Source organism: Monopterus albus, unplaced genomic scaffold, assembly GCF_001952655.1.
Source record: "Monopterus albus unplaced genomic scaffold, M_albus_1.0 scaffold6.1, whole genome shotgun sequence".
In the NCBI taxonomy this organism is placed as follows: Eukaryota; Metazoa; Chordata; class Actinopteri; order Synbranchiformes; family Synbranchidae; genus Monopterus; species Monopterus albus.
This window is the reverse complement of record NW_018127886.1, coordinates 4,446,518-4,464,411: the sequence shown is the minus strand read 5'-3', so window position 1 is coordinate 4,464,411 and position 17,894 is coordinate 4,446,518. Positions and strand designations below refer to the sequence as shown.

At 40.5% G+C, this 17,894-nt stretch overlaps 1 protein-coding gene across 1 annotated transcript in view; it reads right to left on the bottom strand.

The window, feature by feature from the left end:
• Positions 1 to 2,016: 2,016 nt before the first annotated feature.
• ctnnbip1 (catenin, beta interacting protein 1) overlaps positions 2,017 to 17,894 on the bottom strand; it is a 19,693-nt gene continuing 3,815 nt past the window's right edge. Inside the window, exons 2-4 of the mRNA XM_020619839.1 lie at positions 11,928 to 12,042; positions 10,735 to 10,825; positions 2,017 to 2,095 (exon numbers count right to left, since the gene is read on the bottom strand). Of these exons, the coding sequence (XP_020475495.1) occupies positions 2,037 to 2,095; positions 10,735 to 10,825; positions 11,928 to 12,023 (246 nt within the window). The 5' untranslated portion in view covers positions 12,024 to 12,042 and the 3' untranslated portion in view covers positions 2,017 to 2,036. The remainder of the gene's footprint in view (positions 2,096 to 10,734; positions 10,826 to 11,927; positions 12,043 to 17,894) is intronic.

Genomic DNA, 17,894 nt, shown 5'->3' with positions numbered 1-17,894 from the left:
TATTGAGCCTGTCACTACAAAAACATGTAAAATATTTGAGTCAGTTAACACAGAGAATATATGTTTTAAAATCATTGAAGGAATAAAAACAGGTCAAAAACTTTTCATTTATCCACTGAACCAAACATAGAATCTCTGTGCTACATATCAAAATGTATTTTTTGCAAATATCTCATTGATAATAGTGCAAGAGATACAGTACAGTCAGAAGAAGCACAAAGTTCTTATGTTTGGTTTCACGTGTTTAAACAGGTAGCTAGAAATTAGAGTTTGTGTGATTTTAGTGTGAACAAAGAGCCGCTGCTGATGATATTAAAGAACGACTCGTGTTTGTTTTTCCACTGTCTAATAGTTCTCCATCTTCAGTGATGTGCCGGAGGAACAGGGAGTCAATTCAGTAAACAATAAATTACAACTACAGCTTGTCTCATCAATTTTCTTAATATGTTAATTTTATCTTACAGATTAAAAAAAATACAACTGGCACAATCAATTTATTATTGTATTTTCCAAACTATCTGTACAATAAAAAAAGGTTTTACATGACACAATAACCCAAAACAAAACCAGTATTTGTTTGGGGAGACCGTGTACACCTGTGTTTCATGTGATTATGTTTGCTAGTGTCTTTAATTCTTTTACGCTCTCCTGGTGAGAAAAGCATTGTGGCACTCTCAACAAGCCCATGGATCAAAATAAAGCAGCAGAAGGGTAAGTGCGGCTTCATTTACAAAACTGTGCTGAGGAAGAAAACTGAGATCGCTCAAAAACAGCCTTGACTTAATGATCACCCACTGATTGCGATGCGAACCTTGTTAGCCTGCCCTGTTCAGTCCCATAATTAAACATGAATGGTTAATGAGAGACCTGTTGTGAGTGTTAATGTACACGTCAGTCGGCTTGTCGTTCTGGTATTTGTGCAAGAGAACAGAGAAATGAGCCCGCACACCACAAATGTTACAGCCTGTCACAGCAGCAGCGACTGCTGCAGGATCACACAGCCAAATTACTCTGAAATGAAAATATTAATGGTTAAAGCACACGAGCCAGAGATAAAGGTCAGAGGTCAGTTGGGGCTAATGTCACTTCAATTGATAATTTGTTATATAACTGTTGCTAGAAAACACTAAACAGACTGTAATTTGATAATAAGCCAAATAAATTGTCTGCATTACATTTTACGGTAAAACTTGAAGTCCATACAGTAACTACTTATGGACCGTGTAATTGAAGACAAACTGTACTTTACTATCATGTCACTCATCATCTATAAAACAGCAGAGCAGTAGTTGCTGACAGACTGACACGTACAACTACAATATACTGTGTTAAGTTTCATAACAGTGTTTCTGGTCATGTAAATGAGTGGACACTGTCCAGAAACATCTGGATCTCTAAATCCCAATGTCTGCATGGGTGTGTGCAAACTGCTTGTTATGCACACAAAGTGTTTTATAAATGAGGCCCCTGCTGTGACAGAATCAGAACACAATAGCCTTTATAACACAGCTAAATCAAAAACAATTTCAGCCCATTCAGGGTAAGCAGAAACAATTCAAATCTGTCCTCGATCAATCTTCGCACTCACTGCTTTACCAAACTATACTTCTCTTTGCTTCAGTCAGTTCCTCCAGTGAGCACAGCACACAGAACACGTAACACTGCCTAAAAAGTCTCAACACAGAGAAGACAAGACAAAAGAAAACCAACCCCTCCCTCACTGAAAAAAACATTTGATACTCATCCACACAATCTCTGAGTGTTTCCACTGACCGCCTTGTTGCCAAAGCTTCATTCAACCCACAGTGACCCATGTGAGTGCATCTCAGGTAATGGTGTACCAGCTTGTGTGAGGAGGAGTCGGGATGGAAAAGGATGAGGGAGAGCGAGGGAGCCACCTCCTGGTATCTCTTCCCCTCCTTTCCCGTCTGCTCTAGGTGCCCCTCCTCTCCTGAGCTCATCAGCGTTGTGTTTGTGGAGTTTGGGTTGTTGCGGATCGCGTGTAGAGCTGGACGAGGGTGGGGTGGGGTCCAGGGTCACTGCCGCCGATCCTCTGTCTCTGACCGTGAGAACGCCATCACCACATCCTCTGCACCTGAGAATGAACAGTGGAATATCAACTAAGTAAGTTCTCTGAATCATTTACAGTTAAAAATGTTAATTAAAATAAGAGATGTTGACGTTCAAATGACCTGCTCCTTATGCCACTAAGTAAAATACTGGAAACACTGAAAACTGAGAAGAATCTATTTTAGTGAATCTATTGTAAATGGGGGCTTCTAAGGAGAATGAGATGTTACTGTTGTCTTATTATAAAAGCCAGAATCAGATTCAAAACATAAAACAACCATCCAGAAGACTTCTTACTGACACTGGAGACCTTTTAGCTTGAATGTGTCAAAGTAGACAAATCTAGATGTAACGCAGACAAACTGAACATTTTACTTCAGTTCCACTTGATCTACCTCATGTATTGATTAAAGACACCAGCAACTTCACTAGCTTGAATTTTGAAAAGGTGAGGTGTAAAAGTCTAGTGCCAAAAAATAAATAAATAAATAAATAGATACTGAACCATACACCTACATACACATCAGGATATATCCACATGATTATAGCTCCCTCCTGGTACCAGGAACCAAATGTGCCAAAAATAATCAAATAATGAGACTGTGGCTATGTCTGGAGTATGGACTTGTGCAGGTTGCCTGGGTGAAGGTATCTGGGACATTTGTTGTGCATACATTCACAATCACAAAGCTGTTTGGTGTGATCATTGATGCATCTGCATTCAGCTCATACTACATACCTTCTCTGTCTCTAGGAATCCCAGACATGTTGCTCAAATAAGATGATGCCCACTAAGTTTTCTACCCCCTTGTGATCGATCACCCAAAACTGTGAAGAGAGTCAGGTTTTGTATAGGTCCTTGGATCCTGCCAGTATCCTGTAAATGCTGTCATCTGTGACTACAAAGCCAATAGGAGTTAATCCTTCAGGTGCTTGCAAGTAATTGCATCCACTGCTCTATTTGCATTCACCAGTAGCGTCGGCCATCACAACGCCCTAACGGGAGATACTGAAAAACCCTGAGTGGCCCACTGACAGCAGCATCCAGCTCTTCTACACTCAGATCTGAGGCTTCAATACCTTTCAATCTCCTCTGATGTTTGCAGCTCTGACTGTGATATCAACCTTGCTACGCTATGGAAAAAGAATCAGTGGTCGCAGTGATAAGAGAACGAAAACACTGACAGCACACAGAGCCAGATTTCTATTGTCTCTCTTTTACATGTATCAAGTTAACGAGGTCCGACCGATAATTATAGCCTCATCTGGGCCGAGTCAACTAACAGATCCTGCCAGCTACACAGTGTGACTTTGTTTAACAAGGAATCCTTCGAGTTCTTCTCTGATAAATGAAGATCTATTCTTCCTGTGTTGTTTGAGGAAATAAAATTAACAATGCTCTCCTCAATGCTCACCTCATGTCTCCAACTGTTCTTTCAAAGAGGCTCCCCCCTTTTTGCAATTCAGTCTGCCATCCCTCCATACAAAACAGAGAGCTAAAGGCACTTCTGTTAGAAGAAGTAGGAAAGTATTCATATTCCTCTTGCAAAGTCTGGAGTCTGGTGAAATTGAAATGTCAAGTATACAAGACCACAAAGTACACATAGTAACATTTCTAGTCTCCCCAAACCATTAATAAAAAAAAAAAAAGCTTCTCTTAAAGACGAGTGGGTCCAATGACAATGAGGTGTTGTTGCCAGTGGAAACCTTGATCACTGATATAAAAACGTCTGACAACCTACACTCACATAAATATCATTAACACCTAATTCCTCACCTTTGCGGATGATTGAGAAAAAATGTGTACTATTAAAAGCCTTTATTTTCTGCAGCATTCAAGTGCTTGTTAGATTTAATTAGTGGAGATACAAAAGTAGGCCAGGACTGTGAGCGTGAATTGGGCACCGACCCTTGATCAGACAGCAGGGACCATCCAAACAGAGTTCTGTGTTTCATTTGGAACTTCTTTATGGCTGCATTCAGGTCATCATGAACTTGGTAAGATCAATGTGTTTGGGGGGAGGCTGCCTTTTAAAATGAACTTGAGTGTGTGACAAAGAAATAGTCAACAGGCAAAGGAAGCACCAGAACAGGAAACTGGAGACAGAGTGAACATGTTAGATATCAGCTAATAACAAATCTAATCTGCTTCGAGACACCACATTGGGATAATGATGCTCAAACAAGAGACAATTATGTAATACCACGCAATAGGAGACTCGTCCTGAATTACACTATTGCTGCATAACACAGCAGCTCAAGATGAAGTTTTGGTGCAGGAAATTGAAATAGCACATATTTATCATAGTAAAGACCAACCTGAATCGTTTTGTGGTTGTGTGATGGAGATCACTCTTGTGCAATAGGCAGTTTGGAGGAAGGCCGTGTGACACACTGCGCCGCCACTTCAGACAAATGACCATCAAAAATGCTTTCAGAATATCTCCACAGAGCTATATCCGGTTTACTTAAGAACTTTGCCTGAGAGTCATGGTCAAACCTTGCCCTGCCACACACACACACACACACACACACACACACACACACACACAGACAAACGAGCTCTAGCCAACATGATGAAGACGTTAGGTGCCTCAAAACAGTTGCCTAGCGACAGATAAAAATCAGACTGCATCAGTGCCTGGCAGCCTGCTGCTGTGAGCAAACAGCTTTGGGTTGGTTTCAGTGCAGCTAAGCATTCAGCGTTTTCCTCTGTGTGCTGATCCCCTCCATGCCCTGCACAATGGGGATAAACGGAGTGGGTTCAGACTGTGGATTACATGAATAACAGCAAGGACGAGCTTCTGCATTCATTACAGAAATGGGTGCAAAGAACAGAGGGAAAAGGATGATTATTTAAACACAGAGTAGAAGTCAGATTGCTTTTTGGTTTCAAAGACAAACTGCACAGAGATTATGGAAGGAAATCACAGAGAAACAGCAGTTGTGAACTCAAGTCTCAGAATAAAATTCAACCTCCTAATGATACGGGCTTGGTCTAGTGCTAACAATCATCTGACTGATGACTGACAGAACCTTGGGTAATCAACCAGGTGTCAAAAAAAAAAGCCTTGCCTTTCATAGCCATCAGAAACTCTTTTTAATAAAATGCCCAAATGATTCAAAACCAAGTCTTAACAGCTTCAATTTATGTTAGTTAGCTAACAGACACATTCACATACTTTACATACCGCTGTTCTTTTCTTACTACCGTCATCAACAACAACAGTCCTAGAACCCACATCTTTTTACATTTTTGGATGAGGCTCCTACACGATAGCTGCATTCTGCAACCTGTTTCCCTCTGCTGGTCTGCCATGTTCTACTAAGTTACCAGGTTTGCGTGTCTCATGTCATCTGTCTCATGTCCAAGCCAAGTCTCAAGTCATGAAAACCAAGTCAAAGTCGAGTCTTTTACCAGTCTCAAGTCCTCAAATTCACAATCTGACGTCTGGCTTGAGCCATGTGACTTGAGTCCCCCACCTCTGCTAATTTCATAAGCAAACAGTCTTTCTTCAGCTTTCTGAGAAACTAAGTCAATAAGTGGTTGAGAAAATGTAGCCTGGAAAAAAAAAAACTCTCCCCTGCCACCTCTCAAGATAAGAAGCTGTGAAATTAATCCAAAAGGGAGTGTGTTTGAAGTTAAAGGTACCATGCTGCACTCCTCCTCTCTTGATACACACTGAAGCAACCACATAATGACTCCAGTGTTGCACCAAGGAAGCACTGTGTTGGCAGGCAGAGGTCACAATCTGTCCAGGGTCGGCTGAGAGGATACAGACACAGGACCCCCACCCACACAAACAACAGCAGGGGTGGATTGAAAAGAAGCATGAATCACAGCAGGGGTGTGTGCGCTCCAGCTCAACATGTTGACATCAACAAACAGCCTATTTTAACACATTTATGACCTTTAAGGAATGATCTGCTATTACAGAGTCACAGAATTGTACTACCAGTGAATCATTGTCATGTCAAATTCCTTCTCTTATCTCTTCTTAACGCCATTTTGAAAGCATCAATTTAAATTCCGATATTTTTTCTTTTATTCCTCTCAAATCTGGCCTTATATGAATATTACAAAGGCTTTTAAATTCAGACATAAGCACCTCTTACTACTGCTCAGTTATTAGTTAGACAATAAGACACGCTGCCATTTTGGTCTACGCTTGTAAAGAGTCAATGTAAATAGATCCTGGTTCATTAAAAGATTACAACATAGATTTTAAGTCAATTTGTAGTTCCACTGGTTGCAGAGCCATCTGTATCTAATCATCTCATATACAAAGGAATGATTTAGGATTACACAGTAAATGTCAGATTTTTGCAACAGTTTGTTCTTGACTTCACTTGGTGGTATATCAGAGATGTAACCAGCTTTGAAATTAGCTTTAAACAACAGCAAATAGATTTCAGACTCTTTTGTTTGATCTAAATAGATGATTTAAAGATGAATTTTATGAATTTGATGCTCCCTAGGCCACAATCATAAAGTAAATTAGTTTATAATGGAGCCGAGTTTTAGGGAGCAGGTCCAGAATTCAAAATCAGTTTGGTGAAACTTTAGGTTTCTGTTGCCAACAGAGCAGACATCATTAGACAGAAAACTGACTGATGCCGTACCTCAAAGATATTAAACTCTCTTTGGTCTATACCACCACACATATACTGGCACATTTGAGACCAAGATGAGAGTATATTTACAGAGAAACTCAAGCCTGACTGTTGAATCAGACAGACATGACGATTCATAAGTCTGTGTCGGGCTCTGATTCATGTTGCAGTAAGGGACAGGATAAAGAAAGAATCAATATCACTCTGCTCTGGCCGAGCTGCCAAACAAAGGCGGGTGCTTGCTTTGTGTCATGTGGCTTTCACTTGAAAAGGCAGGTTTAAGGACTGTATAATACACAGACAAAAAGAAACAACACTGTTATTGATTGCACTGGACTGTGCGATATCTGAAATGAGAGAGGCCAGATTTTAGTAGGAAGGGATGGGACTGGCAGAGAGAGACTGGGATATCACACACTGACTGTTTAATTAGCACTCCAGCTTGCCTTCAGGCCCCCTAATGACATCTGCTCCAATGTACCGATGCAGCACCTTGCAACAACACCAAAGTCCACAGGGAAGCTCTGCTTTCCTGGGACAACTACGGTTGCTATGACAACCCCTCCCTGTCTCTCCTCTTTTGTTGTTGCCCTCAGATGTCCTTCTAGGAGGAGTAAACTCCCCTTATCAAGTCAGACAGGATAACAAGTCCTTAGATGGCTGGCTTTATGTGTGGCTCTGACAAACTGTATTGTTTAAAGTGGCATGATGTCAGTTAGGGAACGAGCGTTAAAGACAAGGAAGAACAACAGCCTGACTGTAAAGAATAAACTAATGTACTCCCTCTATTATGCGCCACAGAAAAACAGTTTTTATCAGTATTACCAAAAAAGGGACCAATTTACACAGAGTGCATCAAACCCCAAGCCTCGCTTAATGAGTTCACACTTCATTTCCAATCATAATAGCAGCATTTAAACATAGCATGTAAAGTCTTGCCCGCCCACAACACTCTTCCAGCTACATGCAGGTATTCACAGTGAGAAATGTGAATGGAGAAAAAAGAAAACATCTACAGCTTCTACATCTATGCTAGAGTATCCCTCTTTGACCTGATTAAAATTGCAAAACAAAATTCTGTGTTTGCATGTATGGTAATTAGCCAATTAAAACTAAATGCAAATTCAGTGACCCCAGAATTATCTTGTTTCTTACAAGGACGACACAGCGCACCAACCGACTGCAAAGCAAGGTCTGACAGAGCAACACTTCCATTCAGTCTGATCAGCTCGGGTGAAGAGCAACATTTCTGGACACATCAGACTGGATCACCTACAAATTTCTTTTCTTATCAGAATATGCTAAGCTGACAACAGCAGTGATGTTATCTGATTGTCACATTATCCCGCACCTACACTTCTATTTGACATCTCCTGAATTAGGGCTGCACAATAAATCCTCTTGTGAGTTTGATTTAGATCCCTGTGGGATCTCAGTTTCATGTGACAATGTTTCTGCTGTGTTGGCATTAGCAGTGAGATCCCTTGCATCAAACCAAGCACTCCCTTTTTCTTGCTAAGATGCATTGACCAATAACTGCAAAGTGATTTATTTCTGCCTCGACTGCTATTTGGCATGAAGTGTACAGGGCAGGCAGCGCAACGTTTGAAAGATAGTTGCAGGACGGCACAGGATATCTTTCACGACGTCAAACATGTTGGATTTGTTCTTGAATCAGTCTTCTCTTCCTGGCTATACCTCATCTTGTGATGCAACACATTCGTGCTATTGCTTAACACAGCTTAGTGAGGAAAAGGGAGGGCTTGGTTGTCATCATACACCTGTATAGAACAGGTTCGTTTTTGAAAGGGCTGCAGTTTTGCCAAAAGATACCAATAATCAAGATGCATTAATATCTGCAGCTCAAAACCTTTCAGGAACTGTTTCAACCCTTGCAAAATGGATGACCTGTAAATACTGCTCAAGCTATAACCTGCACTGAATAGAAAGATAGTGCTTTCTGAAGCAACAACCACAGTACACTATGAAGTCTGGAGGCGAAACTGCTGCGAGCAAATGATGATAGACAAAAACACACAAGCTTTGCCTGGACAACTGCTGGCTAGTCACTGAAGGTGTCAGTGTGGCTGCTGTACTGTCTGATGGTCAGCTGGGACAGAGAGCACTATGCACACACAGCGGGTCCACTGTCATTATAATGAAGTGAGAACAACCTGATTTCTCTCAACATCCTTTTAGCACAAATATTTTACACTGGTCATTGTTTGTGGTCTGTTTCTGTAAAATTGCATTTCAAAAGGCACTAAAATGTTTCCTTTCACCTATTTATTTTCCCATATTACCAGGTCTAAATGAGATCACATAGAGGACTTTCCTTTTCATGTAACTGAACCTCTTCACACCGCCTCAAAGGATCCTGAATGTGCTGATACCTACAAACGTCTGTCCTTGAATATTTCAAAGCGATCAGCTCTCGCCTATCTCCGCGATGCCCAATTACAGTAATTTAGACAACATGCACACCGCAAATAATTTATTGGGACACAGGAGCTGGTAGGCTGCCAAATGACACTAGGCATGTCTGTTTTTGTGATGTATAATGCATGCTCCAAGCCCCTTCGACCAGACATATTCCTCCATAATTAATGAGGCTCTTCCTAGCAGTATTGACAGAGCAAAGATATGAAGTTCTGTATCTATTGAAGGGGATGAAGAAACAGATCAAGGGCATGTGCAAACGGAAAATTTATGCTCCAGGAAAGTCAGCACTGATCTCACATTTGGGTCCTGTACTCTTTAAGATCTCTAAGATACCGTCCATCCTAACTGATGCAATGATTTATATTCTGCTGCTTGATGAAAAACATACTATAATAATGGAATCTACCCTCTCTGTGGCGCAATGACTCACATTCAGATTCAACCGATGCAACCCACAATGCAGAATGATGCTGTAAAATTAACAAAATTTAATAGTTTTTTATGTTTCAGGTTAAAACAAAATAATAATACAAAGAGCCGAGAAGGACAACAAGACAAAGTCATTGTGCCATTTACTTGCCTCCTTAATATCTTATGTAAACCTAATTCAACACAGAAAATTACATATTTATCAATTCAAACAACATTGATTCTGTGCAGCAAAAGGGCATAGACAAGGAGACACGTAACTGTAGGTGAAGAGTTGCAGGCAATTTTCCAGAATTAAAGCTCATCCGAGGGGCCAATATTGTAAAGGACTAAGAAAGACCTGAGCCCCAGCAGGTTTTCCCACAGGAGGACAGCAGGGCTCCTACCTGGACAGCAGCTAAAGAATTTGCTTTGAAAAATCAAAATCATTTGGAATAATTTGCTGCTGCTTTCTCAGGTAACTGCAGTGCCTCTGTACATGTATTCTGTTGAATCAAGCGCCCTCTTGTGGTTACAACTTGTAAAAAACTGTGGAGGAGCTATAGACAGGTCAACAGCACCATCTGGTGCCCTGAAACAGCATGTTAATTTTAAGGTGCACACCAAGTCTTATAACCTGCTTTATCATGCAAACACCACAATATTTGAATTTGGTTCTCTATCTAGGCCACTCGTGAGAAGCAGTAATGCACCTGGCAATGCACTCACACAGAGATGAGTCATTCGGTTCCAGTCAGCCACACTGTTTGCTGTGTGAGTAATCTCACAGTACTGGTGGGCTGATGAGTCGGACTCAGTACACAGTCAGGGAATCTGTTAGGCCCACTGAGGTACGGACTCTAGAGGAGTGATGTGTGTGGAGGGATTTTCCCTTGTTCAAAGTCTAGGCTCAGCAACACCTCTGCAAAATGTGAGGGTGACATTTGTGGGCTGAAGTTGTTTTCAACGGGTTTGTGTTAACCTGGCGTCATAAACGCCTTCGATTCTTATACCTTTAAAAACCTAAATATAAAAATTGTAAACCACAAAGTCTGAAAGCATAAAGTACAAATACTGACATGCACTGAAAAATGTAATTTAACCACATTGGACAAACTATTTTCAAACTAAAACAAATGAATAATTCCTAAACGTGTGTGTGTGTGTGTGTGTGTGCGCGCGGGCATGTCACAGTCTTACCCTGGTCTATGTTGTGCTGTGGTAGCTGGCTCATCTGACTGTGGACCACACCTGCGTAATTTCGGAGAAAAGCCTCTTCACTCGGCGTAAGCTGAAGGGGAGTAAACAAAGTGAAGTTCCAAGTTATAACAAGAAGTCGAGGATGTGACATTTTAGATCCCAAATATATTTTAAAATAAATTAACTCAAAGATGACATATTTGATTTTGTGTTCTGGTATATCATTTTAAGGTTTCAGGATTATTTGACTGTTCGACCTCTGTAGAAAGTAGAAACTTTCTTTTAGACTCTGCAGAGAAAATGTATTCTCACTGCAGTGTTATCAATCACCAAGTCCGTCCTTGAGTCACTGAAAGTTGAGCATCTTCTAATGTTGTCTCTTGGTAACAAGTGTTCCGACTCAGCAGTTTATAGCTTTGGGAAGCACATTTGTTGATTTCACACCTTTGACCTAACTGTGACTAGGTTATTTGCTCACAACAGTCGATAGAGACAGCAGGTTTTAGCCATGGAAGACAAATTTGCATCATAGCAAAAACAAGATATCTGGGCAGATGTCTTCCATATTCTCTTGTGCAAATCCAAATTACTGCAGCACCAAAGTTACACATGATGATGACATGACAGGCAATCACGCCACATTTCAAGGTTCACATTTTAGGTAGAACCTGGACGTTTGGCTGACAAATGACACCCATCAGAAACTGATTTTGTCGGCCGCAGGTATGTAAGATTATTTCTGAGAGACTTTTTGTTTTAGCAAAAGCTTCAGTCTGTCCTCTGTACTCAACTCTCACCTCACAGAATAAGAGGTGCTACTTTATGCTAAAGCATAAACATCTTGAATAAAGATCTAAATATATTGTGAATCTGTTCTGAGGTTCTAGACATCGAATTGTTTGCTCTATAGTCTGTACAAGGCAGAACTATAGTGTAAAGCTTCTCCCCCTGCTTCTGGAAGCACTCTTCTCACAAATGACACATTTTAAGATGTTAATGATGGTTTCTGAGCATGTTGGCAAGGTTTATTTGGGGCAGATTTCAGGAGATAATGTGAGAAAAGAAAGATTGTGTGCATGTACCAGATAACAGGCAGCACTAAAACTTAATTATTGTTGTTTTAATCTTTAAAATGTGAATACCCTAATTAAAATGTCATGTGAACATAGTTTGTGTTAAGACACTATGCTTACATTTGATCCCATTTTCTTTAACATGAGCAGGACCCGCACTTTCTGTTGGATGTACATGTCTTCAGGAGACTTCCCCGGGGCCTCCTCGCGGTTCATCCCCCCTGCTCCTGTGGCTCTGGACACACAAACCAATCCACGTTACACAAGATCACCACAAAAAACCTCACGGTGTTATTAGAAGATGTACTTATAAATGAAGTACTTTAATCCACACAGTCTGACTGACCATATTCTGATCGAGGGATGCATCACCAAAACTGCTCAGACCTTTCAGACTATCCTTGGCAGTATTCTTCAGTAGATATGAGGTTCAGGCTCAACAACACTGAGTTAACACACCCTGGAATGTTACTATTATACCAACGTAAGACAGTTGTCGAGTGTTTTCTAACCTGACTTCTCAGATATGCACTACTCGGCTGCCGCTCAATATTTTAAGGCTAAACAATACTGTCTTTATGATAAGCACTTCAATGATGCACACCAAATAGTGATGATATTAGAGGTCAGGGGCCTTGTCTCAGTGCAGTCACAGTGCATGTTTGGCACTTCACAGTGTGAACTGGTTGTCATTAATACTGCATGGCAGTTTTCACACAGATCCACTCCTGCCAACTCCATCAATCTCTTATTCAACATTTCACTAATGAGCTACTTTCACTGTTAAGTCTGCAGATATGCAAAATATAGGCAAAGAGGGAGGGGTAAAAGGTGGCGGTAAAAGGAGCTGCCAAGGTTAATGTGCATGACAGAAAAGGGATAGGTTCTGCTGTGATAGCACACACACATCAAGGCCAGCTGTCTTCACATTAGATCTCAATTATAATGCACCAACAACGGAAGCATACAGCACAGCTTGATATCCAACCTAGATTTTCTAGCTGCAAAAGATAAACATGTAGATAAAATCATCTGCAGAAAGGAACTAAATAAAGATTTAAAAGGGTAAAGCTAGTGAAAGAAATTAATGAAGAGAATATCAATATGCAGGTCAGACATGTTCTCCCCTAAGAATCTTTTATTAAAAGCCTATGGGAGCCAGAGTGAATATAATAGCTATGGCAATTTATTTTGGCTTTTTATCTATACAAAGGACCACTAATGCACGTTGACGGACTGTTTGATGTGGGGTTACAGAACCCTTTCCAGGGCCCAGGGGTGGAGGATGAATGGGGTATTGCTGGCCATTTGCTGATGTTTCAGAGCCACTATGAGCACGTAGACTGGTCCAAATCAGTGCAGCTGGACAGCATGCTTTTGGCTATATAGTCTTTATAATTCCAGAAACCCTTGATGGCTGTTTATTGCAAGCAACCAACACTTTACTTTGTCCCCTAGTCTGCTTTCAGCCGCACAAAGTGGCAGCAGGACAGTGAATGAGGGGAAGACAAATACATTAGCTTTCACTTCAACCTGAGCATCAGGAACAGTTTAATTACAGTGAAAGCCAGCCAGACATGAAAACACAGAGGGACTGCCGGTGCAAGTTCAGTCGCTCAGTATACCTTTGAGGGATCGGTGGTGGTGTGTGAATGTATTTGAATAGGGGTAGTGATGGAAAGAAGATGTTGGTGGAGGGTGTAGGAGGGTGGCAATGTCTTCAGATTAGCAGCAGTGACATGTTTGATCATGTCTCCAAACTGAGCTGAGACTTCAGGCAGAGAGACGACACACAGTATAAAGAATAATAGAAACTCAGTCTGCCCACCTCAGAGGCACACTGGGTATAAAATGGTCACTGTGTGCGAGTGGTATGCGACTGTCTTGGCATTTTTAAATACAGAGAAAATGATACAACTACGATCAGGCATATTTTGAGACTTAACAACCTAAATATTTTCCCATGTTTGATACTGCACAAAAGGCCAATATATTCCACAGTCATCATCTGTGTAAATAAGCCTACTGCTTTCATGTCTGAGGCATTTCTGATCCACTGATGCTTCTGAAGTGGCAAAACTGGCCATATTTAGTACCATCTCTACCCAGACTCCTGACTGCTTTGAGGGTTGCAAATTATATTAATAACAGCCTGAAAAAATTGTTTATGTGATCTCACAGTCACAGCAATATCTGCCATAAGAACAACAAATGCAGTACACAAAATCCATAGAGAGAATCTCTGTAGGATGTTGAAACTAACTGGAATTGTAAATGACAATGATCTTCTATAGTGGCATGCTCGTGAGCCACTTTAAACAAAATGAGTAAAGGAAATGAACTCAGGTCCCATCCTTTTGTGGATTTTGTCTCTTCTTCGTCTGGCTGGTCGAAGCAGAAAGACCGATTTGTAGATGACTACTTTGGGCAGCAGAGTAGCTTCACTACTGAACAAACTAACCCTAACCCAACATTCCAGCAAACTGGATGACAACATATATATAAAACAGTGATTAACACTGTGCTTATGATTATGTAACAGATAGTTCCATCCATGTAATCCTGCTGAGACAAACTGGCTTTCCAGCCATGTTTATAATTCCAACAACACTCCCGGTGCTACTCAGGTGTCTGCCGTACAATCCTCAGTGCCATGCCTTCTAGGGTCCCATGAGATCCTGAGTCCTAAAACCTGAAACTGAACTAGTATTTTTGCACTTTTTGCAGCTTTAGGAATTCATTGATTATCTGATTACAAAGACATTAATCTGCAATTCTTTTAAGATGTTAAAGTATCTTAAAAAACACACTCACAGCTCCAGGTTTTTAAATGTGAATAAATGGAATATTCTGAAGTTTTGGACTGTGTCAAATGACAGCACCTTTGCGTTAGGATTTTCAGTTTTCTGATGTTTTATAGGCCAATCAAGAAAACAATCAGTGTGTGAGCGTCAACATCAGATGAGTCTGAAAGACTGGCTCATCCAAAAAAAAAACAAACAAAAAAAACGAACAAAACAAAAACCTAATGGTGACCGTGGAGGGGCTGAAGTCATACTGATCAATTTTTCTGTAAAATGTCTTCAAGCTGTATTTTAATTAAACTCTTCTGGGAAGACAGAAAAACTATTTATTTATAATCTGAATTACATGTTTGCCACTTCAGCAAACAACCAAGTCTAGACCACGAATCCTCGCCATTTCAGAACAACACTGCTTTCTGTTTGACAGCTGTATGATTTGGCACATCAGGGACTGACTGGGATTATCAAGTCTGTACTCACTAAATCTTTTTTTAAATAAACAATCTGCTTAGAAAAAGACAGGCATCTCTTTCAATCAAGTTAATACAGACATGAAAGATTTGTCAGGAAGCACTGACAAAGAAGAAAATTACAAGCGACAAAACTCGGCTCAAAGTCTATAAATAGTGTTCAAAGAAGAAACCTTGCTATGTGCAGCCTACGCGGATCATTCTAGTATTATACATGCTTTTCTGTACAGCATATCTTCAACCATTTCAAGGACCACAATAAGGCTCCTGTCAGACTCCTTTGTGTGTGGCTGACGTTAGGTTCTAGAGGTGGGCTGGCTCAGCACTAATCCCCTGAGGGGATGCTCAGCCAGCCTCAGACACATGCTGCTAATATTCCAGACGTAATCAAAGGTTTTCTTTAATGCTGATCTGGGCCCAATCCCCCCTCTGCCCGTGTTGGGCTCTTGTCACTGTTGTGATGCTGGGCTGAGCTCGGGGGTCGAGCACTCTGCGCCCCTCTAGGCAGCCCAACTAAACCACAAAGTGCTGATACTGAACCCAGAAAACTAAAAACAAACAATGAGGTCCAGATTCAACTCTGCAGTTTGCACACATGGTAGTAGTGGGACACATAATGGATGTCAAAATATATAGTATTAGGCATTATATGACCCAAAAAAATAAATAAATAAATTTTAAAAAAGCAGCAAACTCACACATTTGAGAGATTGGAAGTAAGAAACTGACATTTGATACAGAGGCTTTGGTGCATCTTCACTGCACTTGTTTTAATAGTATTGCTTTCTGGCAGTTCAGTGCTGTCGCAGTTTAAGGCACTTCCACATTGGCATAAGAAAATGTGTGTAATCAATATCACATTATATTATTAGATAACAATATGCAACTTTTAAAGAAATATGTAAAAAAAAAAGAGAGAAAAATGACAAGTGTAATTAACTCTACTCCATTGCTTCCAATTATATCATTAAACATAAAACAAACATGGAGGTGTTGCTGCTGTTTTCTCTACTGATTAAGTGTGTGACAAGATCTTGTGCCACAAGGTCTTGCGATATTAAAATGTGACAATATTTCTCGTAGAGGCAAAAGCTGTCTCGCAATATCAGTACATAACAGAACCGGGCCATTATGACAAGAGTGTGACCATACATAAACATGAGTCATAAACGCAACTCCCTGCTGTGTTTTAATGCATACACTATAATAATAACTTCTGGTGATGGAAAAAAACAGCATAATGCCACAATTGTTGGGAAAAAACATGGTATAAAGTCATATTTAGACAAAATGATCCAGGTATTTTCCACAAGTACTGCAAAATTTTATACAGCTCCTGAGATTTGCCAAGTTCACATCTGTTGTTTGAGAGACAGAGGCACTGTTACAGAGGTGCAACATTTCTAATCATTCAGTAAGGCCAACTTAAAAATAGAGACAAACCTATTCACTGCATGGCATCTGCATGTTGGATTACTGTACGTGTGTGTGTGTTATGTCTGAGTAACAAAAACACTGAGACTTCTCGAGACCATTTCAACACTCTGACCAGGGCCACCCAGTGCAATGAGGGTCTGCTGCCAGGGATTACAGCACGCAATGTGATAGGCCCTCACATTTGCTGTGGATCTTGAAGGTCAGAGGCTGCGACAGTGCAATGGCCCGGTAAAGCATGGCCCACTCCACTTCTTGTGCTTGTTACTGGCTCTAGAATCGGCCGTTCATACGATGTCTACAGTGAGCAGACAAACAGGAGAACGAGGCCTCTGTCACTGAGTTGAGTTTTACACAAATGTAGCTAAAAGCCTACAAACTCCATTGGACCCTGAGAGGTCGACAGCCTCTGCAGAGAGGAAAAACTGAGAAGGGCTTGAATTCAGTCATGAGCTGTTCCAACATCCCAAACAAATGTGTGAGAAACTTAAGTAGGCTATGAGCCTGTTGCAGCTGCCAACAACCTGGCCTGTTTGTGTAGAGCAGCTCTGTCACTACTTGTACTCACACATGCTGTCTTCTACAGCAAACCGTGTCACAAAACCTATTAAAACTACTAGAGGTCATACTGAAATTAGGACAGAACAACATTTTCATTTAAAAAAAAAACTTACATTTTCACCAATTGATCTAAGCATTTTAATTCATGGATTGTTTACTCCAAAAAAATGTCTAAAAACTGTTAATAAAGTCCCTGATAGGTTCTCAGAGTAAAGATGAAGTCCTCAGATTACATTTTTTGTCAAAGAAATGGATAAAAACCAAAAGATATTTCATGTACACTGGCATAAAACCAAGAAAATCTAAATGTATATTTGTGAACATTCATCTGAAAGTTTTTCTCTCACATTATTTATATGTACAGTGGGTACGGAAAGTATTCAGACCCCCTTAAATTTTTCACTCTTTGTTATATTGCAGCCATATGCTAAAATCATTTAAGTTCATTTTTTTCCTCATTAATGTACACACAGCACCCCATATTGACAGAACAACACAGAATCTTTGACATTTTTGCAGATTTATTAAAAAAGAAAAACTGAAATATCACATGGTCATAAGTATTCAGACCCTTTGCTGTGACACTCATATATTTAACTTAGGTGCTGTCCATTTCTTCTGATCATCCCTGAGATGGTTCTACACCTTCATTTGAGTCCAGCTGTGTTTGATTATACTGATTGACCGTGATTAGGAAAGCCACCCACCTGTCTATATAAGACCCTACAGCTCACACTGCATGTCAGAGCAAATGAGAATCATGAGGTCAAAGGAACTGCCTGAAGAGCTCAGAGACAGAACTGTGGCAAGGCACAGAT